At 58.5% G+C, this 23,956-nt stretch overlaps 3 protein-coding genes and 1 long non-coding RNA gene across 9 annotated transcripts; 2 read left to right on the forward strand and 2 right to left on the reverse strand.

Moving 5' to 3' along the window:
- The first annotated feature begins 2,693 nt into the window (after positions 1 to 2,693).
- Positions 2,694 to 9,784, forward strand: RPS6KB2 (ribosomal protein S6 kinase B2). The gene is made up of 15 exons (XM_003941205.3): positions 2,694 to 2,860; positions 3,216 to 3,256; positions 3,352 to 3,472; positions 3,755 to 3,823; positions 5,466 to 5,613; positions 7,019 to 7,076; positions 7,156 to 7,256; positions 7,369 to 7,459; positions 7,543 to 7,633; positions 7,744 to 7,851; positions 8,379 to 8,441; positions 8,581 to 8,658; positions 8,745 to 8,852; positions 8,948 to 9,060; positions 9,335 to 9,784. Exons 1-15 carry the CDS (start codon positions 2,783 to 2,785, stop codon positions 9,528 to 9,530), a joined length of 1,464 nt encoding a protein of 487 aa, XP_003941254.1. The 5' UTR covers positions 2,694 to 2,782; the 3' UTR covers positions 9,531 to 9,784.
- A 72-nt stretch (positions 9,785 to 9,856) lies between these two features.
- On the reverse strand, positions 9,857 to 12,294 carry PTPRCAP (protein tyrosine phosphatase receptor type C associated protein). Of its 2 annotated transcripts, none has more exons than XM_074401772.1 (2): positions 11,990 to 12,294; positions 9,857 to 10,704 (listed from the first exon to the last, which is right to left on the reverse strand). In XM_074401772.1, the coding sequence occupies exon 2, from the start codon at positions 10,675 to 10,677 to the stop codon at positions 10,087 to 10,089; it is 591 nt and encodes a 196-aa protein (XP_074257873.1). In that variant the 5' UTR covers positions 10,678 to 10,704; positions 11,990 to 12,294; the 3' UTR covers positions 9,857 to 10,086. The 2 variants fall into 2 exon arrangements, with proteins under 2 accessions (XP_074257873.1, XP_003941251.1); XM_003941202.4 differs by having other exon boundaries at positions 11,954 to 12,294.
- An 88-nt stretch (positions 12,295 to 12,382) lies between these two features.
- Positions 12,383 to 17,682, reverse strand: CORO1B (coronin 1B). 2 transcript variants are annotated; one of them, XM_010351955.3, is made up of 11 exons: positions 17,599 to 17,682; positions 16,699 to 16,901; positions 16,239 to 16,361; positions 16,006 to 16,135; positions 15,627 to 15,808; positions 15,418 to 15,537; positions 14,633 to 14,737; positions 14,417 to 14,562; positions 14,078 to 14,135; positions 12,964 to 13,242; positions 12,383 to 12,809 (listed from the first exon to the last, which is right to left on the reverse strand). In XM_010351955.3, exons 2-11 carry the CDS (start codon positions 16,897 to 16,899, stop codon positions 12,684 to 12,686), a joined length of 1,470 nt encoding a protein of 489 aa, XP_010350257.1. In that variant the 5' UTR covers positions 16,900 to 16,901; positions 17,599 to 17,682; the 3' UTR covers positions 12,383 to 12,683. The 2 variants fall into 2 exon arrangements, with proteins under 2 accessions (XP_010350257.1, XP_074257872.1); XM_074401771.1 differs by lacking the exon at positions 17,599 to 17,682 and adding an exon at positions 17,005 to 17,463.
- Positions 17,683 to 17,743: 61 nt separating this feature from the next.
- On the forward strand, positions 17,744 to 21,465 carry LOC120364597 (uncharacterized). 4 transcript variants are annotated; one of them, XR_012518217.1, is made up of 3 exons: positions 17,744 to 20,047; positions 20,511 to 20,653; positions 20,744 to 21,465. It is a non-coding gene; the product is annotated as an uncharacterized LOC120364597 (long non-coding RNA). The 4 variants fall into 4 exon arrangements; XR_012518215.1 differs by having other exon boundaries at positions 17,744 to 18,921; positions 19,849 to 20,653; XR_012518216.1 differs by having other exon boundaries at positions 17,744 to 18,921; positions 19,970 to 20,653.
- Positions 21,466 to 23,956: the final 2,491 nt, after the last annotated feature.

Raw genomic sequence — 23,956 nt, forward strand, 5'->3', positions numbered from 1 at the left:
AGTCACAGACCAGATTTGCTGGTTAATTCTTTTCTTTCTTTTCTTTTCTTTTCTTTTTTTTTTTTTTTTGGAGATGGAGTCTCACTTTGTTGCCCAGGCTGGAGTGCAGTGGCATGATCTTGGCTCACTGCAACCTTCACCTCCCAGATTCAAGTGACTCTCCTGCCTCAGTCTCCCAAGTAGCTGGGACTACAGGTGTGCACCACCACACCCAGCTAATTTTTGTATTTTTAGTAGAGACAGGTTTTGACATTTTGGCCAGGCTGTTCTCGAACTTCTGACCTCGAGTGATGTGTCCACCTTGGCCTTCCAAAGTGCTGGAATTGCAGACATGAGTGCATGAGTGACCCTGCTCAGCCTGTGTTCATTCTGTCAACAGAGTTTTTGTTTTTTGCTGGGTGCAGTGGCTTATGCTTATAATCACAGCTCTTCGGAAGGCCAAGGCAGGAGGATCACTTGAGTCCAGGAGTTTGAGACTAGCCTCCTGGGCAACAAAACAAGACCTCGTCTCCAAAAAAAAAATAAGAAAAAAAAAAAAGATTAGCTGGTTGTGCAGGTGTGGTGGCATGTGTCTGTCATCCCAGCTACTTGGGACTTGAGAATCACTGGAGCCTGAAAAGTCAAAGCTGCAGTGAGCCATGATCTTGCCACTGCACTCCAGTCTGGGTGACAGAGTAAGATTCTGTCTGAAAAACAAAACAAAGAAAAAAAAATAATTTTTTTTTTTTTTTTGAGATGGAGTTTCACTCTTGTTGCCCAGGCTGGAGTGCAACAGCATGATCTCAGCCCACTGCAACCTCTGCCTCCTGGGTTCAGGTGATTCTCTTGCCTCAGCCTCCTGAGTAACTGAGATTACAGGCACCTCCCACCATGCCCAGCTAATATTTTGCATTTTTAGTAGAGATGAGGTTTCACCATGTTGGCCAGGCTGGTCTCGAACTCCTGACCTCGTGATTTGCCCACCTTGGCCTTTCAAAGTGTTGGAATTACAGGCATGAGCTGCCATGTCCAGCCCTTATTTGTTTGTTTGTTTTGAGACATGCTCTCACTCTGTTGCCTAGGCTGGAGTGCAGTGGTGCGATCTTGGCTCACTGCAACCACCACTGCCTGGGTTCGAGCTATTCTCCTGCCTCAACCTCCTGAGTAGCTGGGAGTACAGGTGTGTGCCACTATGCCCAGCTAATTTTTGTATTTGTAGTAGAGGCAGAGATTCTTCATGTTGGCCAGGCTGTTCTCCAGCTCCTGGCCTGAAGTGATCCACCCACTTTGGCATCCCAAAGTGCAGGCGCGAGCCACCTCGCCTGGTCTGTTGGTTTTTTTTAAGATAGGATCTCACTCTGTCGCCCAGCCTGGAGTGCAGTGGCATCATGATAGCTCACTGTAACCTTGAACTCCTGGCCTCAAGTGATCCTCCCAACCTGGCTTCCCAAAGTGCTAGGATTACAGGTGCAAGGCATCTTGTCCGGCCTCAACAGTTTTTTCTTTTTTCTTTTTAGATGGAGTCTTGGCGGGGCACGGTGGCTCATGCCTGTAATCCCAGCACTTTGGGAGGCTGAGGCGGGCGGATCATGAGGTCAGGAGTTCGAGACCAGCTTGGCCAATATGGTGAAACCCTGTCTCTACTAAAAATGCAAAAATTAGTTGGCGTGGTTGCAGACGCCTGTGGTCCCAGCTACTCAGGAGGCTGAGACTGTAGAATTGCTTGAACCCGGGAGGCAGAGGTTGCAGTGAGCCTAGATCACGCTACTGCACTCCAGCCTGGGTGGCGCAGTGAGACTGTCTCAAAAACAAAACAAAACAACAACAACAACAACAAAAACATGGAGTCCTGCTCTTTTGCTCAGGCTGCGGTGCAGCAGTGAGATCTCGGCTCACTGCAACCTCTTTCTCCCGGGTTCAAGCAATTCCCTGCCTCAGCCTCCTGAGTAGCTGGGATTACAGGCGCCCGCCACCACACCCAGCTAAATTTTGATATTTTTAGTAGAGACGGGATTTCATCATCTTGGCCAGGCTGGTCTTGAACTCCTGACCTCGTGATCCACCCACCTTGGCCTCCCAAAGTGCTGGGATTACAGGCGTGAGCCACTGCGCCCAACCCAAAGTTTTTTGAATTGTCTATTCTGTACCAGGTGCCTAAATGTGCTTAAAGTGACAAGGGAGTAAACTCCAGCAAAGTCCCATATTTACAGGTGTATCACTGACCCCCCCCCCCCCAAACCCTTTAGGGCGGGAACCTGGCAACAGAGCCTGGCAGCGAGCTGGCTACACTGTAAATGCTCGGATCTGCAGGGTCCTCGAACCAGAGGCACTTTGAGGAGACCCTGATGCAGCCACCTCCTTTTCAGGAGCGAATCGAAAGTAAGGCGACGCCTTTCATCACCCAGCCGGCTGGCAGTACCTTGCTCCAACAGGGGTAGGGATTGCATTTGATTCACACCTGCATACACTTCCGAACCTGCCCCATCCAAAGTCAAAACTCTCCCTAGAACCAAAACGGGCTCCCGGAGAGCCGTTCTAACAAGACTGAGGGTCCTGCCGAAGGGGTTTTGCAGGATGAACGTTGGCCGCCTCGACACTCTAGGACTACAATTCCCGAGAGGCCTTGCGACGGACGCCATCTTGGTTCCCCACCAGGCGAAGCGATTTTCCGGAAGGGGAGTAGGGCTTTTTTGCTTCATCGGCGCGCGCGGCCGCCGTCGCGGAGAGATGACGTTTCGGTTCGGGACTGTCACTCAGATCTCGGCCAGGTACTGGCCGAGGGGCCCGCGGGGCCGGCGCCGCTATGGCGGCCGTGTTTGATCTGGATTTGGAGACCGAGGAAGGCAGCGACTGCGAGGGAGAGCCAGAGCTCAGCCCCGCGGTGAGTCCTCCACCCTGGCGCGACTGGATCCCGGAGCCGATCCTGTCACCCAGCCGAGGCCGGAGCCGCGGCTCCGCACGCCCAGACCCGGAGCCGGCTCCGACCCGTTCCCGACCCAGATCGTGCTCAGATCCCGGCCTCTACTAAGCTCTGATCCCACCCTCATCCCGACCTCTCTTCCAGACCCCAGCCTTTTCCCAGATTCTCCCTTTCCTGCCCTTATCTTCTTCTTCCCAGTTCTTGCACATCCCTGCCAGCTGCCACCCTTCTCTCCTGGGCCAAGCAGTCTAGCCTGAGCGGGAGCAGGGAGGTATCCTGGCACCTTTCTTGGCTCTTACTCCTCGGTTTCTAACAGGACGTGTGTCCCCTTGCCGAGTTGAGGGCAGCTGGCCTGGAGTGAGTGAGGGTCGTGTTGGGGGAGGGGGAATAGAGTGGGGAGGGGAACTGGGGAGCACTGGAGCCTCGTCCTCATTAACTCGTTGTGTCCGTAGGCCTGTGGGGCACTATGAAGAGGTGGAGCTGACTGAGAGCAGCGTGAACCTCGGCCCGGAGCGCATCGGGCCCCACTGTTTTGAGCTGCTGCGTGTGCTGGGCAAGGGAGGCTATGGCAAGGTAGGGCCGGCGCGCCCTTCTCTCGGCCTCACAGCGCCCATCTGGAGGCAGCAAAGAGTTCTCAAAACAAATTAGACTTGTGAATCAGCAGATCCTCTAATGGGATTCAGAGCCAGAAACAAAGGAGGGAAGGCCAAATCCTCTCCAATCAGACTTGAAATCTTCACTGCCCCACCCTTGGCAGGGCCTAGGCCTCCTGGTCCCAAAGCCAGAGCTTCAGGGTGGGGCTTCCTGAAGATAGGATGTGGAGAGAGAAGTTGATCCTTCTCCCCTGCCCTCCAGGTGTTCCAGGTTCGAAAGGTGCAAGGCACCAACTTGGGCAAAATATACGCCATGAAAGTCCTAAGGAAGGTGAGTTACTGGTTAAACCAGTGAATGCTGTATGGCTGCCATTCCCAACGTCTGTGCCAGGCTTTGGAAGACAGCAGTGAACACAGTGGAGGAGGGTCCCTGTCTTTGGCATTTGCTGGTTTATTGTCTGTTGTGTGATGTAGTAATTCTCAGTGGGGGCAATTTTGACTCTCAGTGGACATTTGACAATGTCTGGATACTTTTTTTCTTTTCTCATTTTCTGAAAACAGAGTCTCACTCTGTTGCCGAGGCTGGAGGGCGCTGGCTCGATCTTGTCTCACTGCCACCTCCGCCTCCCAGATTCAAGCAATTTTCGTGCCTTAGCCTCCTGTTTAATTGGGATTACAGGTGCCTGCCACCACACCCAGCTAATTTTTATATTTTTTGTGTAGGTGGAGTTTCACCAGGATGGTCTAGAACTCCTAATCTCAGGTGATCCGCCCCCCTCGGCCTCCCAAAGTGCTGAGAGCTGGGATTACAGGCAGGAGCCACTGTGCCTAGCTTTTTGTTTTTGTTTTTGTTTTTTTGAGCTGCAGTCTCTCTCTGTGGCCCAGGCTGGAGTGCAGTAGGGCACTCTCCGCTCACTGTAATCTCTGCCTCCCAGGTTCAAGCAATTCTCTTGCCTCAGCCGCCTGAGTACAGCTGGGACTACAGGCGTGTGCCACCACACCTGGCTAATTTTTGTATTTTTATTCATTTACTTTGAGACGCAGTCTCACTCTGTTACCCAGGTTGGAGTGCAGTGGCGTGATCTTGGCTAACTGCAACTTTCACCTCCCAGGTTGAAGTCACTCTCCTGGCTCAGCCTCCTGAGTAGCTGGGATTACAGGTGTGAACTACCCCGCCTGGCTAATTTTTTGGGTATTTTTAGTACAGATGGGGTTTTGCCGTGTTGGCCAGGCTGGTCTCAAACTCCTGACCTCAGGTGATCCACGCGTCTCCGCCTCCCAAAGTGCTAGGATTACGGGTGTGAGCCACCGTGCCCGGCATGGACACATTTTTGATTGTCAAGGCGAGAGGGGAGTGTTACTGGCTCCCGGTGGGCGGAGGCCAGGGATGCTGCTGAACATCCCATAGTGCACAGGACAGCCTCCCACAACGGAGAATGGCCTGGTCCCAGGTGGCAGTAGTGCCGAGGCTGAGAAATCCTGTGTTAGGGGATAAACATCTCTGAAAGTGATGATTGCTGACAGCAGCAGAATTGTGGAGAAATACAATGGAGTGACCGAGGATGGCCGCGGGTAATGGCTGGACGGTCTGAGGAGCTCTGGATGCCCCCAGTTGTTGTTGTTGGTGGTGGTGGTGGTGGTGGTGGTGTTTTCTGAGGCAGAGACTCACTCTGCTGCCCAGGCTGGAGTGCAGTGGCGTGACGTCAGCTCACTGCAGCCTCTGCCCCTGGGTTCAAGCAATTCTCCTGCCTCAGCCTCCTGAGTAGCTGGGATTACAGGCGTGCACCACCATACCCAGCTAATTTTTGTATTTTTGGTAGAGACAGGGTTTCGCCATGTTGGCCAGGCTGGTCTCAAACTCCTGACCTCAGGTGATCCACCTGCGTTGGCCTCCCAAAGAGCTGGGATTATAGGTGTGAGCCACCGTGCCCGGCCTGGATGCCCCAGTTTCTAACCAATTCTTCTATCTCCAGGCCAAAATTGTGCGCAACGCCAAGGACACAGCACACACTCGGGCTGAGCGGAATATTCTGGAGTCAGTGAAGCACCCCTTTATCGTGGAACTGGCCTATGCCTTCCAGACTTGTGGCAAACTCTACCTCATCCTCGAGTGTCTCAGTGGTATGAGTGTGGGCCCAGGTGGGGGTCGGGGTGGGGGCAGGGAGCCAGCACAGGAAGCTCTGGGAGCTCTAGGGGGAAGCTCTGAGAAATGAGTCTGTGGGGGTTGGCTAGGGGGCCCCCAATCCATCCTACCCATCCACCCATCCATCGTTCATGCATCCCATCATTCATTCATTCATTCATTCAGCAAATGTCTGTCCAGCACCTACTGTGTCCCTCACCTGTGTTGGGGGTGGGTGGCATGGGGGGAATTTGGGTAGAAGGCCAGAGGCTGGTTTTGTCTCTTTCTGCTCCCTTCCCTGTCTTGTTCTCTCCTGTGTGCCCTGCATCCAGTCAGGTCCCCAGTCCAGCTGGTTCATTCTCTGCAGCGTCCTCCTCCATCCATCCACTCTCAGGGGCCTGGTGGGGTGGTCAGAGCACTTTTCTTTTTTTTTTTTTTTTTTTTTTTTTTTTTTTTTTTTTTGAGACAGGGTTTCGCTCTTGCTACCCAGGCTGGAGTGCAATGGCGCGGTCTCGGCTCACCGCAACCTCCGCCTCCCGGGTTCAGGCAATTCTCCTGCCTCAGCCTCCTGAGTAGCTGGGATTACAGGCACGCGCCACCATGCCCAGCTAATTTTTTTTTGTAATTTTAGTAGAGACGGGGTTTCACCATGTTGACCAGGATGGTCTCGATCTCTTGACCTCGTGATCCGCCCGCCTCAGCCTCCCAAAGTGCTGGGATTACAGGCTTGAGCCACCGCGCCTGGCTGGTCAGAGCACTTTTCTAACTGGGCGTAGGTGTCTCGCTCACCTGCTTTCTAGTGTCTCCTGCACTGAGCCTGGGGCTGCTCCCGGTCCTTCTATTCAGAGTCTCGTGGCTTGCTGCCCAGATCAAGCCTCACCCCTGGGCCCACTGTCCCCTGCTGGCTGTGAGCAGTCTTGGCCTGCTTTTCCCTCGGTTGGGCCAGATGAACCCTGTGAGCCTCTGCCTCCATGCTCTGCATTCGCGCCCGTCTGTCTCAGCATCCCCCTCAAGTCCCAGCAAACCTCATTTTCTCTGTTCTGCTGTGCATCCACTCTGCCTTCCCTGTCTCTTCTGTGAGATCTTTGAGCTAAGCTCCTGGAGCTGTGGCCTGGGCCTGGCATATGAGAGCCATCGTGTACATGTCTGTCTCCCCAGTAGACTGAGCGTCCTGAGGGCAGTGGCTGGGTCTCTTCATCCTGTCCCCAGCTTCACCCAGCACAGGGCCAGGCTCCGAGTAGGCGTCAGTAGATGTTTGCTGAATTGAATTGAATTCCCACGGCAGCTGTGTGAGGCAGGTAGGGCGGGAATTACAAGTCCCACTTTCCCCAAGAAGAAATCAAGACTCAGAAAGCGCAAAGGGCTTGGACCCAGCACCTGGCTGCTGATGTGTTTGTGTGGCAGGTGGCGAGCTCTTCACGCATCTGGAGCGAGAGGGCATCTTCCTGGAAGATACGGCCTGGTGGGTGTTACTCCTCCGCCCTCCCGAGGCCGCCGGGTCCCTGCCCTGCTCCCCCCTTTACCCTGTGTTGTTTCTGCAGCTTCTACCTGGCCGAGATCACTCTGGCCCTGGGCCATCTCCACTCCCTGGGCATCATCTACCGGGACCTCAAACCTGAGAACATCATGCTCAACAGCCAGGGTGCGCATGCGTGCACGTCAGCTGCATGCGGGGTCTGCCATCTGTGGGGAGGGTCGAGGAGCCTGTGGGTGGGGTGCGATCCCGGTCACTCCTCTCCGGCATTCTTCCTCAGGCCACATCAAACTGACCGACTTTGGACTCTGCAAGGAGTCGATCCATGAGGGCGCCATCACTCACACCTTCTGCGGCACCATTGAGTACATGTAAGTGGCACCTGGCTGGCCCAGGGCTCGGGAGGACAGCCCAAAGGGGCCTGGCCTGACTGACAGTTCCACCTGGACCCCAGGGCCCCTGAGATTTTGGTGCGCAGTGGCCACAACCGGGCTGTGGACTGGTGGAGCCTGGGGGCCCTGATGTACGACATGCTCACTGGATCGGCAAGTCCAGCCCTCTGGGAGGGGGAGGGGCAGGGGCGGGAGGAGCCCCCTCCTGGGGCAGGGCCAGGCGGGAGGCCCACAAGGCTCCTCTCACCTTCCTCCTCCTCCAGCCACCCTTCACCGCAGAGAACCGGAAGAAAACCATGGATAAGATCATCAAGGGCAAGCTGGTGCTGCCCCCCTACCTCACCCCAGATGCCCGGGACCTTGTCAAAAAGGTAGAGCTCCCTCCTCTCTTCTCCTGGGCCCTGCCAGCCACTCTGCAGGGATTCCTGAGTCTCTGGGCTGTGGGGAAGCCAGGGCCACCCTGGCCTGTGCGGTTTGCCTCTGGGAGTAAAAGGAGCCCCTACCTTGAAGTCTGAGATTGAACCCCGGTCGCAGCCCTGACACACACCAGCTGTTGTCCTGGCCCAGTCCCTAGGTTGAGTGCTAACCAGTGACACGCTCATGATGGGCTGGCCACTCTTCCATCAAATGCGAGCATCAGAGGTGTTGGGGGAGGCTGGGCAGCCACATAGGGAGTTGGCGCCTCACCGAAGCACCCTGGGGCAGTGCCGGGGCCTGGGAGGCTGTGCATAGCCTTTGTGGAGAAGGTGGCGTCCTTGACCAAACCTTGAGGGTATCCATAGGTGGGAGCCACACCCACAGGCATTCTCTCTCATGTCATCTGACCTAGCTGGCCCGGGGACGTGGGGACACATGGGCAGTACCTGCCAGACCCTCACCCTCTGTCCCCGTCCCACAGTTTCTGAAACGGAATCCCAACCAGCGGATTGGGGGTGGCCCAGGGGATGCTGCTGATGTGCAGGTGGGTTTGGGGCTGCCATCAGGGTGGGGCTGAGTCTCCAAGGGTGCGGGGAATGGGAACAGGGTCCTGGAGCAGAGTGAGTGAACAAGGGGCAAGTGGGGCGAGCCGTTAGTGGGTTTGGGGCATTCTCTACCCACAGAAGCACCCCTTTTTCCGGCACATGAATTGGGATGACCTTCTGGCCCGCCACGTGGACCCCCCTTTCAGGCCCTGTCTGGTGAGCAGCCGGCCTGGTGGCGGGTGGCTGATGGAGGACCGCACTGTGGTGCCTTCTGACCTCTTCCCACTCTGGTCGGCCCGTAGCAGTCAGAGGAGGATGTGAGCCAGTTTGACACCCGCTTCACGCGACAGACGCCGGTGGACAGTCCGGATGACACGGCCCTCAGCGAGAGTGCCAACCAGGCCTTCCTGGTGAGGGCTGGGGCCTGGGGCCTGTGGGATGAGGGCAGGATGGTGGCTGAGGATGGCGGGCGCTGAGTGTCTCGTGGCCCTGCCTCTGCCCCCAGGGCTTCACGTACGTGGCGCCGTCTGTCCTGGACAGCATCAAGGAGGGCTTCTCCTTCCAGCCCAAGCTGCGCTCACCCAGGCGCCTCAACAGCAGCCCCCGGGCCCCCATCAGGTACTGAGGGACAGGGGGTGTGTGGCTGGGGCAGGGGCGCTAACAGCAGGACGCCGGCTCGAGCCTTATGTGCCTTGGCCATGCCTGTCAGCCAGTGTTGGCCTCGGTGGCTGTGTCTACCATGAAGACCCCAGTCCCTGTACCCCTTGCAGCCAGGCTACCTAGATGGGAGCCAGTGTGCCCCAGCAGGTGAAAGGCTGCCTTCCCTGATCAAGTGCTGGCAGGCCCTGGCAGGGCCTAGGAGGCTCTTACTCTGCCTTGGTTTCCCCTGCAGCCCCCTCAAGTTCTCCCCCTTTGAGGGGTTTCGGCCTAGCCCCAGCCTGCCAGAGCCCATGGAGCCACCTCTGCCTCCACTCCTGCCACCGCCGCCACCACCACCACCACCGCCCTCGATCACCGCCCCTCTCCCCATCCGTCCCCCCTCAGGGACCAAGAAGTCCAAGAGGGGCCGTGGGCGTCCAGGGCACTAAGAGGCTGGGGCGGGGAGGGACACCCTTCAGCCCTGTCCCTGGGGCTGTGAGGGCAGCAGGATCCTGGGCCAGTTCCAGAGAGCTGGGGGTGGGTGTGAGTGCCTGTGAGTGTGTGTCTGCTGGGGCAGCTGGGCCCCTGAATCGTGAGCACGGAGGGCTCCAGGCTGGGACCGCTGGGGCCAGGGCCCTGCCGCCCCCCGCCCCCGCACTCAGCCGTTCCCGTGGAAGATTAAAGGGCTGAATCATGGCGCTGACCTGGCTCTTTCCCCTGCACTCCTGGGGGCAGGGGTGGGTTGGATCGAGGGAGAGGTCTCTGTAGGACCACAGGGCCACAGGCTGGAGGAGTTTTATTTCAAATGGTTGCCTGATGCCTCTGGGATTGGGGGTGGAGGCCTTCCCGTGGTGAGTAGGGGACACATGGACTTGGAAAATGATCGGGGCAGCAGTCTGAGGTGTGGCCATGTGGGGTGGGGGTCCAGTCCAGCCATGGCATCTTGGGAAGCAGAGGCACAGGGCTTGAGCGGCCGTGACAGGGACGGGACACCAAGACCGGCCTCTACAGTGCGGTGACATGGAGGCCGTGGGCCCCCACTGCCCTAGCACTGTCGTCCCAGGCTGCGCTGCCAGCAAAGGCGTGCAGGTCACTCAGCAGGGCCTCAGCACTGCCCCCTGCACTCGCCGGCCCTGGGGAGCTGAGGACCGGGTCCCCCTCTGCGTCACTGTCTCTGGCTTCCTCAGCCTGCACAGGGACCTGCTCCGGGCTGGGCTCCTCTCCACACCGCTGCTTGCCTTCCCCGGGGTCAGCCTGCAGGCCACCATCGGCGACGTCGTCATAGTCTGCGTCCTGCTCATCCTCCTGCCGCTCAGGGTCATTGTCTGGGGACCCCAGCTCAGCTCGGGCCTGCAGCCAGCGGCCCGGGGGGCTGGCCCAGAGCAGGCGCTGCGTGCGGCCCCACAGCGCAGCACCCAGGCGGGCTGGGTGGTAGTAGCCCCCCGAGTCACGGCTGAGGCGGCGCCAGGCCAGTGCCAGGCCAGTGGCCAGCAGCAGGAGCAGCAACACCAGCAGAACAACGGTGACAGAGCTGGAGCCCACGCTGTCCTCCTCGGCGCCACCTGAGCCCAAGGCCCCTGGTAGGGCCAGCAGCATCCCGAGCCCTAGGGCCCAGGGCAGAGCCTGTGGGAGACAGCAGGGGCTCAGAGGGCTCAGCAACGGGGGTGGGGGCCCCGTGTGGGGCAGGCTGGGTGACCAAGACCACTTGCCTTTTTTGTCTTCTGGATCCTCTTGGGACAGCCAAGCAGAAAAGCCCAAGGCCTTATTTGGTCAACCAAGCTCTGGCCCTATGAGATCAGCCCCCATCCCTCCAACCTCCTCCCTACCACTGCACCTCCCCCCACGGCTGCACCGAGCCGCCCGCCTGGGTACTTTGCACTGGCTGTTCCCTCTGCCCGGAAGGCTCCACCTTCCCCCACCCTCCCCTCCCCACGGCTGTACGGCTGTTCACCAGGTTCAAACTTCGCCCCCCCTCCGCCCCCCCCCCACTCCATGAGGCTGAACCTGACCTTCATCTCTCCGCTGATGTTGATCCCTGCAGCCCACCCCAGCACCCCCAGCGCTCACACTGCCTTTCTTTTCCCATGCCACCTAATGCAGGAGATAATTGTACTAATTTTGTATGTCTATCGTCTTTATCTACCTCCCACAATAAGCTGCTAGGCGACCGGGGCTTTTTGGGTCAAGCATGTTAGTAGGTGCTCAGTAAGTATGGGTTCAATGTGTCTAGGCTGCCTGGGTGGGTCGGGGAGGAGAGGGCGGGAGGGAAGGAGGCTGCTAGCTGGTGTCAGGCCTGGGATGGGGGATGGAGGGGCCTAAACCCACCTGGAGGCAACTGCTCATCCTCTGCTTGGCCAGGTCCCCAGCCAGGGGTCCGTGAGGCCCCTCTTCCTCCCTCCCACCACGGGGCTGCCCCAGCTGCAGGGTTTCCGTTCCACTCCCAGTCCCTGGGGGCCCCAGGCGAGAAGGGCCGGGGGCTGGCGCAGCTGCCAGAGGAAGTCTGCGGTCGGAACAGGCTAGATGGGGGGTGTCGGGGGAGGGGTGCCGAGGTACAGCCAGCCCACCCCCACCACCCCAGGCTGTCTGCCCAGGCTCCTGGAATGCAAGTTCCTGCTCACCGGAAGACCAGGTGAGGACCTTCCCAGGGTTCCTGAGGGGGGTCTGGCCCCGTGTGGGGTGCTGGGGGCCATACCCGGAGTCCCAGGGAGCCCAGCTTAGGTGAGAGAAAGGCCTAGCCTCTGCCACACTACTTTTAGGTTTCACCTCTGACCCAGGGCCAGTGTGGGGCCCTTCTCAGCTCCTGCTACCCAGATGTTCCAGCCCCGACCTCCTGCGGCCCCCATCCCAAGAACGTGGGGGCTCCAAGGCTCACCATTGGTCCACAGGCCCCTCTGCACCAGGCACCCACCTCCAGCTCTGTCTGTGTCGAGCGAGAAGTGAGCTCAGTGCTTGCCTGCAGCGAAGGGTGGCCCGTGTTTCCGCTTCCTGCCCACAGCACCCCACTTGCCCCTCCCTGCTACAGGACCCCTGGTCCACACCAGACCCTCCCGGGTCTCTCCAGGGGCGGCTGGGCTTCAGGGCCTGTCCTCCGAGGGAGAAGCAGCACCAGCTTGAAGCGGAATGCAGCATGTGTGCTCAGGTCCTCTGCCTCAGTTTCCCTGCCTGACAACCCAGGGGAGCCATATCTGTCGGGCTGCCCACTGCCCCCAGACCTTCTGCACATGTATGACTCATGTGACACCATCTGTCTCCAGGTTTCCAGACTTCCCAGCCCCACCCTCCAGCCGCAGGTCAGCCTGGCTTTTAGAAAGAGAATTTTATTTTGGAATGAAAATATAGAGCCCACCCTCCTGCTTCCTCTGGGGAGGGAGGTCTGGGCCGTGGTGAGGGAGATGGTCCCTCAGAGGTCGAGGAGCTCGCTTGGGCGTAGAAATCCTCCACAGCAACAATGAGGAAAGCTGGGTGGTGGCTTCGGCCTGGGCCTGGGATGGGTTGGGGTGGGAACTGACCCCTGCTGCCTCAGAGGCCCTGGCAGCCAGCCAGCCAGCCCGGTGCCACCAGCCAGCAGAAGCTGAGTGGGAAGGGGGCACATGGCTGTGCCCCTAGGCATCCCCGTTCTCCATGCGGCCCAGCTGCTCCTCTAGGCGGCAGATGCGCTCCCCCTGCTCCTTGACCAGTGCCCTCAGGGCCCGAAGCTCCTGCATCACCTCCTCCAGCTTCCCAGCCTCCTGTGGGGACGTGAGTGGGTGGGGAGAGGGCGCGCTGGTCAGGGGCTGCTAAGCCACTGCCCTCCCAAGCCCACCACCACCCCAGAGAGGGACAGCAAATGGCTCAGGGCCACATGTGGGGCTCCCAACACCACCCGTGCCTGGGGGTGCATACCCCGGCTCTGGCCAGGCTGCCACTGGGGGTGGCATCAGCAGCAGTGGTGGCAGATGCAGGGGCCCCCAGGCGGGAGGCGCCTGGGGCCACAGCGGGCCGTCCATCTGACAGCACATTGCGCCGGCTGATCTTCAGGTCCCGCTGCTTGCTGGGCACGTACGCCTCCCGCAGAGAGATGAGGATGGGGTCAGCGTCCCGCCCGCTCACCCACTCCTCAGCCTCCAGGGCTGCCTCAGGCCCGGCTGTGTCCGGGTACAGATCATCCTGGAAGAGGTCCGACTGGGCAGGGGGCCAGGGAGGTCAGGATCAGTTGGGAGGCCCCATCAGGGTCCCTCATCACTCCCTGGACCCAGGCTTACACTCTGTCAACCCACTCTCTCACAGCCTGGCCCCGAGGGACCTTTCTAAAGCTCAAATCTGGCCTTTCACTTCCCTTCTGGACACTGTCAACAGCTCACTCTAAAGCTTTCCCACCCTTCCTGGGCAAGGCCCCTGTCACTCCCTTCCCCTGCAAGCCACAGGGGCCACTATGTGGCTTTGTGGGATTCTGGGCCCATGGACTGTGAGCTCCCGGAGCAGGCCCCATCAGCTCAGCTCCGCTCCCCGAAATGTGCCTGGCACGCTGAAAGAGCACTCGGCCGATGCTGGCCAGAGAATCATGGAAGCGTGTTCAAGGCTCTGAGGGGGCATCTGAGGCCAAGCCACATGTGGCCCAGTCTCCGCTTCATGAGATTCCCCACTGCAGCTAGACTCCCTGTTCCTCTCCCCATTCCCACCACCATGCCCTTCGCCTGGCCTGTCCCAGTGGAAGGCGCCACCCCAGCTGTGCTTCCTGCCTCCTTCAGGAAGATCTCTGTGGCTGCCACTCCCTCCCTGACTGTCTGGTGTCCTCCTGTGGCTTGTTCAGGGCAGGGCCCCTGCTCCCCCTGTGTCTCATCCCCACTTGCCCCCTGCCTGGCACAGCCCCACAGCTGGCTGGTACAAGGGCAAGCTGGCATCTGTCCAGCTCACTGCCCACAAACCATACTAGGTCGTGTTCCACTGCCCTGGTCACAACGGCATGGCCTGCCTGCTAGAGAAAGGGGCAAGTGAGCAGAGGGATGGGTGGCCTCACCTTTCTTGGCACAGTCATGACAATGGGCTCACACTTGCGCTCATGCAGTTTGTAGAACCTGGGGATGCGAGGAGGAGCCATCAGTGGAACCCCTCCGCCCCCTGCTCTCCTGGCTCCCGGCATCCTCCACTTTCAGTCCTCGCCCCCAGACCTCCACAGGCTGACCCCTAAGGCAGCTAGACTCCCCACCCAAGCTGCCTCATGACAGTTCCTGTAGCCCACCCTGCTGCAAGGCCCCTGTGGCGGATTCTGCTCCCGAGCAGCCTCCGTGGCCTGACCTCTCACCCTGGAGACCCCTGGCCTGGCCCTGTCCCGGAGTGGCCTTGGTGGCCCTCTTACCGGGCGATCTCGCACTTGCTGACCTCCAGGCCCCGCTTGGGCATGCTGCCCATGCCCCGCTGGGGCTCCTTGCTGGTGAATGTGTTCAGGAAGTGGATGTAGGGGGGCTCCTCGGTGATCTCAAAGTACCGGATGCTGGAGTCACCCTGTGTGGGGAGGGGGCTCAGCACCGGGCAGGCCTGTGCCCTGCCCCTTGCCAGCCCTGCCCGGCCCCACCTTGCCACAGACGTAGACCACGCTGGTGTCAGGGTCGTAGAAGGGCAGCAGGGCCCCATTGCTTGAGTCCAGTTCCTGCAGGGCCATGGGCTCCTCGAGGTTTTCCTGGCACATTGCAGGTAGTCAGGCCAAGCAGAACCCCCTCGCCCCCTGATCCCAGACTGCACCAGGACAGGCCTCACTGAGGCCAGCCAGCCTGTCCCCTAAATGCAGGTGGGCTCTCTCCCACCTCTATGCTTTTGCCCACACGAAGACCCCCCACCTGGCCCTCCTGGACCCACTTCATTCCCAGGGCCTCTTTCCCAGCCTCCTCCAGGCCTTAAGACTATGCCCAGGCCACGGAGCAGTGCTGAGACATACCCTGCTACGGGGGACCCAGGGTGCCAGCAGCACCTGCTCCCTGCTTAAGGGGCCCTAGAGGTCACTATGCAGAAGCAGAGAGGGCTAGGGGTCAGGGCGCTTCTCATGCAGGGCTGGGAGGCTTTCTGGAGGAGTGGGGAGGCTGGCACTGGCAGCTGGGTGGTACAGGCAAGCAAGGGAGAGGAGGGGCCTTCCATTGGCATGAACGACATGGGCGAAGACACGGGCAGTGGGAGGCTATGGGGGAGTGGTAGGGCAGTTGGGCGAGCAGGGGGCAGGAGAGGAGAGGCTGACCCCTCGAGTGTCAGGCAGAGAACCTAGGAATCCCAGGCCTCTCCAGGGTGAACCCTGCTTGCCCAGCCCAGGGCGGAGCTCCCCAGGGTCGGCCCCACATCTCCAGCTTGCCCCTCAGGCTGGCCACTCACGGGGTCCCAGAGTGCCAGCTGCCGCTCACTCATTCGGCTGAAGCCTGTGGTGAACACCTTGCCGTCGGCCAGGAAGATGGCCCGCATGGGCCGGGCACCCTCGTGAGCCTTCTCCCGCTCCTGTTGGGGGGGACAGGCTGGTCAGTGCAGTGTCCCACGTGAGGCCCTGGGCCTGTCCACAGCCATCCGTGCCCTTGGGGGCCACGTACTGCCACCAGGGTGCCCCGGCGGGGGTCGATGATGCGCACGCTCTTGTCCTTGCATGCTGAGCAGAACAGGCTGCCGTTGCGGTTCCAGCTGACGTTGTAGATGAGGTCAGGGTGCAGGCTGTCCAGGCGGTACAGCTCCTCCGCCGTGCCCACGTTCCAGATGAGTACCACGTTGTCGCAGCCTGGCAGGTGAGGGCCGTCAGCTCGGGCCGGGCGGGCGGCAGGGGGCTATTAGCTCCCCAGGCCCACTCCGCCCACCACCCTGGGTCTCTCCAACTCTGAGGGCCTCAGCTTTCCCCTCTGTCAGGTAGGCTCTGGAGGGGCTGCTGGGATGTGTGGAGGGATCTGGGGGGGGGACCAAATGGAGTGCGGTGCAGACCTGCACTGAGCAGCACATTGCGGGCTGTTGGGTGCCAGGCAATGATGCCCACCCGCTTGGTGTGCCCCTCTAATACCACCACCGGCTCCGTCAGCGGGGAGGTCAGCCCGTTCTCTGGGATCTGCCACACCTGTGGTAAAGACAGGGCCACCAGGCTCAGTCCTCTGCTGGCCCTACTGCTGGTCCCCTTGAACCACACCTGTGACCCTGGCCCAGCCAGTCTGGTGCCTCACCATGACCGTACAGTCCTCTGAGCCACTGGCGATGACTTCGTCATTGTGGGGACACCAGTCGATGTCCAGGACAGGCCCCGTGTGCCCGCACACCGTCGGGTAGGCCTTGTCAATTCGGCCCGTCTGTGGGCACAAGGAGGTGGTCAGCGGGTTCCACTCCTCCCAGAGCCTTGGTTTTCCCTCCATGGAGTGGGAATGGCGTGCAAGTCCTGGCTCACAGGTGGCCCTGATGTGACTGTGCCCCATTCGCCAGGTAAGCAGGAAATGTCTGTTGCCTCTAACCCTGACTCTGTGGCAACAGGCCACTCTCTGTCTGTGCTAACACTTGAGACAATAAATCTGGCTTATAACGCCTGCCCAGCAGTGTGAGAAAGAGCAAGATAAGGGGTTCCAAGTGTGCAGAAAGGCCCAGCAGGGGTGGCTGAGGTGCCTCCTCTTCCCCAACCCTGACAGGACCCACCTTGCTTAGGGGGAGCACCAGAAAGGCACCCCCACCACTGGCTTCCACAATCACCGCCAGGAACTTGGGGTTGACGGCGCAAAAGGTGCTGTCCCAGGTAACACGGGACACGCGAATGTCCTCATAGCACTGGTCGTTCTTAACCGGCTGCCCGAACACATGGCGGAATTTGCTCTGCCGGACCACTTTGCGGAAGGACATGTCTGCGGGACAGGGGGGCCTGGGTCAGCGCAGCCCATCCCAACGCCAGCGCCCACCAGGGGCCGGGCCACCATCATCCTCCTGGGTCACAGTTTCCCCAATTACAGAATGGGGTCACAGGTGCAGAGCCTAGCAATGCTCTGAGGGGTAAATGCACCGCCCGGCTCTGACCGCCGCTGAGTCCTGAGGGGCTTCAAAGGATGCAGGGCCCCTCCCTGGCTCTGGTGTGTGTGCGGGGCGGGAGGTGGGAGGTGGCGGGGCTGGAGAGCACTCAGTTCTGCTGTAGGTCCCAGCCAGTCGGGAGCGGCCTCCCTCCTGCCCAGAGATTTGGAGGCTGGGTAATGGGAAAAAGAGAGGAGGCAGGAAAGGTCTCTTTACTGTGGGGCCGAGTGAGGCCCCGGTTCTGAGTCCCAGGGAGTGCGCAGGGAGCCCCGGCAGGGCCCCCAGGAAGAAACCGGGGTCGGGACGCAGCTGCCGGCCGCGAAGCAAACCAGAGCGACCTTGGATCAGGAATGCAGGGTGAACTAGGAGCCCAACTTCCAGGGAAACTCGCCTAGGAGAGGAGAGGCTGGGCGGCCACGGGGAGTGGGACTAAGTGGGGCGTAGGGTAGGGGAAGGGTTCCTGGGACCCGCAATCCCCCCTCAGCCCCGCCCCTGCAGCCCTGCCCTCGCCCCCAGCCCCGGCCCTGCCGCGCTCACCGGGGGCGCCAGGGGCTGCGGCACTGACTTCGGGCGGCTCCGGATCCCGGCCTCTGGGAAGCAGGAAGCGGGATTCAGGAAGTGACAGAGGGCCCCGGGGCGGGGGCGGGGGCGGGGGCGGGGCAGGGGCTCGCGATGGGGGGGGCGCCGAGGTCACGCGCGGAGGGGCGGGGCGTGAGGCTGAGACGCGCGGGGGCGCTGGGAGCGGGGCCGCAGGGGGCGGAGCCAGGGAGAGCCCCGCCCCCAGGACCCGATGGGGAGCCTCCCTCTGCAGCCCCTTGGGAAGAAGGGACGGGGCGGAGCCGACGGCGTCCACCGCGGAGGCGTCGCAGGTGCGGATGCAGCCTGGCCGCAGACCCGGGCTCCTTCGCCGTCCTGCTCCTCACAGTGGCATCCGCAGGAGTCTCCAGGATTGGGTGAGGTCCCGCCTTCCTGGCCCCACCCCCCGGAACGCACACCTCCAAGGCGACCCATTGCGGCCCCCAACAAATGTAGAATCTACACGGACAGTGGATGTGTTCACGTGCCTCCTTTTAAGTTATAAAAGTTCATGGTCTTGGCTAACAATGTAAACAAAACAGCAGGTGTTGGGATTTTTTTTTTTTTTGAGACAAGGTCTAGACGGGCTAGAATTTAGTGGAACGATCATAGCTCACTGCAGCCTCGACTTCGTAGGCTCAAGGGCTCCTCCTGCCTCAGCCTTCCAAGTAGCTGGGCCTACAGACCCTCACCACCACGCCTGGCTAATTTTTCTTTACTTTTTGTAGAGACGGGGTCTCTGTCACCCAGGCTTTTTTTCGTGTGTGTGTGTGTGTGTGTGTGACGGAGGTTTACTCTTGTCACCCAAGCTGGAGTGCAATAGCACGATTTTGGCTCACTGCAACCTCTGCCTCCCAGGTTCAAGTGAGTCTCCTGCCCCAGCCTCCTGAGTAGCTGGGATTACAGGCACCCGCCACCACGCCCAGCTAACTTTTTTCTTTTTTTTCCCCAGAGACCGTGTATTGCTCTGTCACCCAGGCTGGCGTACAGTGGTGGGATCTCTGCTTATTGCAATCTCCGCCTCCCACATTCAAGCAATTCTGCCTTAGCCTCTGGAGTAGCTGGGATTATAGGCTCCCACTGCTATGTCCTGCTAATTTTTTGTATTTTTAGTCGACACAGGGTTTCACCATGTTGGCCAGGCTGGTCTCAAACTCCTGACCTCGGGTGATCCACCCACCTCAGCCTCCCAAAGTGCTGGGATTCCTGGTGTGAGCCATTGCACCCATCCAGCAAACAGCAGAGCTTTATGGAGTGGAAGACCCAGGAGTCTCATTCTTCTGGGTGAGCACTTGTGCATTCTGCCGAACCTTCTTATTACAATTCCAAAGGGGGCCACGGCTGGCGAGTCCCTTGCACCTTGCCTTCCTTCCTCCACCATCTCCCCTGGAGATCCGTCCAGAGGCCTCTCTCTTCCTCTAGCCAGGTCCTGTGACAAGGAGCCCAGACTGGCCTCTCCAGATCCACCCCATCCTGTTCCACAGGTGGAGTGCGCCCCCTCCCTTAGGCCAGCGGCCACTTTCCTTATTCCTTCCTTGAGCATCGACTGCCCTGGCTGACCAATGGCACTGTCCCTTTCCCAGAAAGAGAGGGGTGGGAGAGGAAGGCGGGGAGAGCAGAGACCACAGGAGCCTTGTCTGTGGCTACAACAAGCCCCCGCTGTGTGTCTGAGGGTGACCTGGGGCTTGTACCCCATCTCACTCCCATTGCCACACCCGGTTGAGGAAACAGGCACAGAGAGGTGCGGTGCTTGCCTGAGGTCACCCAGCCTGATGCAATCCCCTTCGGCTTGGGTCCAAAGTCCTTGCTTTGCCTACTGCTCTATAAACCCTGGGGCTGGAAGGATCATATAGATGATCCCACCCCAAGGCCTGGCCACATCCTGTTCTCTCCGTCTGGAAGCACTTCCCTCCGATCCCAAAGAGGCTCCCTTCCCCACTCGCTCCAGGCCTCTGGTCACACATCACTCCCTCCTAGGGCTTTCCCTGCCCACTCCTTACACAGCCACTCTCTGGCCCTTACTTGTCCTGACTGCGTTGTTCTTTTTTTTGGAGACAGGGTCTCGCTCTGTTGCTCAGGCTGGAGCGCAGTGGTGCGGTCCTAGCTCACTATAGCCTCACTCTCTGGGGCTCAGTCCTCCCACCTCAGGCTCCCAAGTAGCTGGGACTACAGGCATGCATTACCATGCCTAGCTACTTTTTATTTTTGTAGATACGGGGGTCTCCTATGTTGCTCAGGCTGGTCCCACACTCCTGGCCTCAAGCAGTCCTGCCTCAGCCTCCCAGCACTCTGGGATTACAGGTGTGAGTCAGCATCTGCCTGTGTTCTTCAGCATCCCTGATGTCCTATCAAGTGCTTATTGGTGTATTTGTTGTGTGTCAGCTTCCACCAGGATGTCAGCAAATTGAAGGTAAGGACTTTGCCTATTTTCCTGCAGTATTCCCAGCACCCAGAACAAGACCCAACACGCCGGGCGCGGTGGCTCAAGCCTGTAATCCCAGCACTTTGGGAGGCTGAGGCGGGTGGATCACGAGGTCAAGAGATCGAGACCGTCCTGGTCTACATGGTGAAACCCCGTCTCTACTAAAAATACAAAAAATTAGCTGGGCATGGTGGCGCGTGCCTGTAATCCCAGCTACTCCGGAGGCTGAGGCAGGAGAATTGCCTGAACCCTGGAGGCAGAGGTTTCGGTGAGCCGCGATCGCGCCATTGCACTCCAGCCTGGGTAACAAGAGCAAAACTCCATCTCAAAAAAAAAAAAAAAAAAAAAGACCCAACACGCAGTATGGGATCAAGTAATGTATGAGGAATGAAATGAATGAGCAGCAACCCTGAATATAGAATTGAACAATATTCGTAATCACAACTCTCAGAATCAATGTCTGGTGCCCATGAAGGAGAAGGAAAGAAGGGCATCTCTCACCTGGAGAAGGAGTGAGTCTCCCAGATGGCAGCAGGAGCCTGGCCCCCATGGGATGTGGCAGGCAGGAGGTCATGGCTGGGCAATGTCTTGGAGGTAAGCCCACCTTCATGCCCATTTTCTCCAACACAAAAACCCTCCTCTGTGGGCCACTAGGAGAACTCCTCTTTTTTTTTTTTTTTGGAGATGGCATCTCGCTCTGTTGCCCAGGCGGGAGTGCAGTGGCACGATTTCGGCTCACTGCAACTGAAACCGCCTTTGCGAAACTATGACTGAGAGTGAAAGAGATCTGACTTAATGACTCCATCTTGCTTCTAACCTCTAAGCTGTCCTTGTTCACTTCTGGGCGTAGACTGAACTCACTTTGGAAGAAACTTAGTTTACGATTCAAACAAAGACGGTGACAGCCCTTTCCCAAAGCAGACTTCCTTGTTGACTGGGGACCTGACTACCTCTGAGGACTCACATTAGCCACAAGATTAGAAATGATGGTTCAGGAGTCACGTAGCTGGAGGTGACAAGATTCTTCCCCTCCCTAAACTGCTCCTAAGATCAGCCCTTGAGATGTTTTGCAGACCCTGCACTTGATGGATCAGCTGGCCCCACCCACATCAATAAACTGGCTCTTCTGCTCTTGGGCCCCCACCCAGGAACTGACAGCTTGCATGAAGCCGGCTTTGACTCCCTACGATTTCATCCTTGACCAATCAGCACTCCTGGCTCACTGGCTTTCCCCGACCCACCAAGTTATCCTTAAAAACTCTGCTCCCTGAGAATGCTCAGGGAGACTGATTTGAGTAATAATAAACTCCAGTCTCCTGCACAGCCGAGTCTGCGTGAATTACTCTTTCTCTATTGCAATTTCCCTGTCTCAGTGAATCAGCTCTTCTAGGCAGCAGGCAGGGTGAACCTCCTGGGGCTTACACAATCTGCACCTCCTGGGTTCAAGCAATTCTCCTGCCTCAGCCTCCCAACTAGCTGGGATTACAGGCATGTGCCACCATGCCTGGCTAATTTTTGTATTGGTAGAGATGAGGTTTCACCATGTTGGCCAGGCTGATCTCAAACTCCTGACCTCAGTTGATCTGCTTGCCTTGGCCTCCGAAAGTGCTGGGATCATAGGCGTGAGCCACCATGCCTGGCCTGAGAACTCCTCTTTATCCTGCAAAACCCTTCAGGCATTCCACCCCATCCTGTCCCAAAGGTGGAGTCTGCCCTCAGGCAGACTGTCTGTCCCTCAGGCTGGAGGCTCTGGGGCACCAGCTGTGACATGGTAAAAACCCCATAAAACTGCATGCCTCAACCATCCCTCGGCTTTCTGTTGAAACTGCTCTCTGGAACCCTGATGTGACAGGCGAGCAGTCCAAACCCACGCCATCTTGGCCCCTCCAACTTGTAATAAGTAACTAAGGTCTGTAATTTCCACCCTACCCAGGCAACGAGTAAATTAACGCTTATCTTGACCTCTGTGAACCACTTAAGTAACACTCAGAATGTCTGAAGCCCCTCACCCTCATCTCTGCCCAGGAGGTGATTTACGGAATGCCCACCCTCCCCCGCCCCTCACCCTCACCCCCGAGGTGGTTTATGGGTATAAAAGGTCTTGACACCCTCCTTTTGGGGCCACGGGTTGGAGAGACGTGAGTCCTCCGTGGCTGCCGGCAATGCAGACCCTGCAATTTGGCATACTTTTGTCTTGATGTTGACTTTCTGTGCTCGCTCAGGCACAACGCCAGCTACCTTTCTTGTTCCCTTCTTGAGTATCCGCTGTCCTGGCTGGCCAAGGGGTGATGGTCTTTCTCCTGGAAAGAAATCACCCATTATGGGTGGGATTCCCATTTGGATCCTTGGAAGTGGGGCTGGCCCACTCCCCAAGAGGTGGGGTTTGGAGTGTGGACCAGAGCTGCAGGCAAGCAGCTGGTGCTAAGGTTTTATTCCCCGATCTGCCTGCCATGCTGAAAAGGCTCTGGGAGCCCTGCCCAGAAAAAGGGAGATGGGCACCGTGGAGTGCCCCGGGGGGACTGAAGCCAGGCCCTGCTCTCAGAGTGTGCCCTTCAATCGGACGCGGAGTAGGAGAGCTTACCTGTGGAACAGGAGCAGTGCCGTGGTGGGGAGGCTTGGGGGACAGACGACCTGCCACTCAGGCTCTGGCCTGTGACTCCATATTGGTCCCGGGGCTGAGTGAGACTGGGGGTTGCCCACTGCTGTAATCAAATTGATGGCTAACAGTCACATCGCTTCATAGGGATTCATACTCCTGGGAGATGGGTATCATTATTATCATCCTCATTTTACAGATAAGGAAACTGAGTCCCACAGAGGCCAAGAGCTTTGCGGAAGGTCACATAGCCTATGAGTGGTGGAGCCGGAATTCAACAGCTTGAGGGTCACCGGAGAGTGCACCCTTAGCCCCACCCAGGCGTCTCCAGAATGGAAGGCTGGCCAGAAAGGCATCTAGCTAGTGCCCAAGGAATGCTGGATGAATGAATTCAATAAATTCACGCCTGGCCAGAAATCTCTCTCCCACAGGCCTCAGTGCCCACAATTCCATCGCCACAACTATGCTCCTGGTGCCACCCCCTGCCCACAGCACTTCCCAGCTCTGGACTCAGTCAGTGATCAGAACTGCCAAGCCTGCAAGGGGAACGTGATCACCCCATTTTACAGAGGAGAAAACAGGCTGAGAGGAAGTCGATAACTAGAACCCAGACCTGACTATCACTAGGCTGCCGCACGTTTGGAAAATGCAGGCAAGTCTGGGAAGGGCGCACATCAGACATCATTTCATTTACACCTGCTGGGAAGGGCACCTCAGTTGCTGAAGGTCACAATACTGAGCTAATGGGATAAGGGGACATGATTGGAACACTGGGGATCAGGAGAATGCTGGGTGGGGTGGGTGCCAGGAGGGAACGATGCATGGGAAAAGGGAAGTGGGGTGGGGGTTGGAAGATAGACTGTCAGCACTTCTAGTTTTTTTCTGCAGCATCTGCAGCTTGAGAGGGAAGAGCTGGTTCTGCCCTAGAGAGGCTGTGTGACCTCTGGGAGCCTTGGCTTTTTCATTTCTTCTTCTTCTTTTTTTTTTTTTTTGAGATGGAGTTTCGCTCTTGTTACCCAGGCTGGAGTGCAATGGCACAATCTCAGCTCACTGCAACCTCCGCCTCCTGGGTTCAAGCAATTCTCCTGCCTCAGCCTCCCGAGTAGCTGGGACTACAGGTGTGCGCCACCATGCCCAGCTAATTTTTTTTTTTTTTTTTTTTTTGAGACGGAGTTTTGCTCTTGTTACCCAGGCTGGAGTGCAATGGCGCGATCTCGGCTCACCGCAACCTCCGCCTCCTGGGTTCAGGCAATTCTCCTGCCTCAGCCTCCTGAGTAGCTGGGATTACAGCCACGCGCCAC

Source organism: Saimiri boliviensis, chromosome 6, assembly GCF_048565385.1.
Source record: "Saimiri boliviensis isolate mSaiBol1 chromosome 6, mSaiBol1.pri, whole genome shotgun sequence".
NCBI lineage: Eukaryota > Metazoa > Chordata > Mammalia > Primates > Cebidae > Saimiri > Saimiri boliviensis.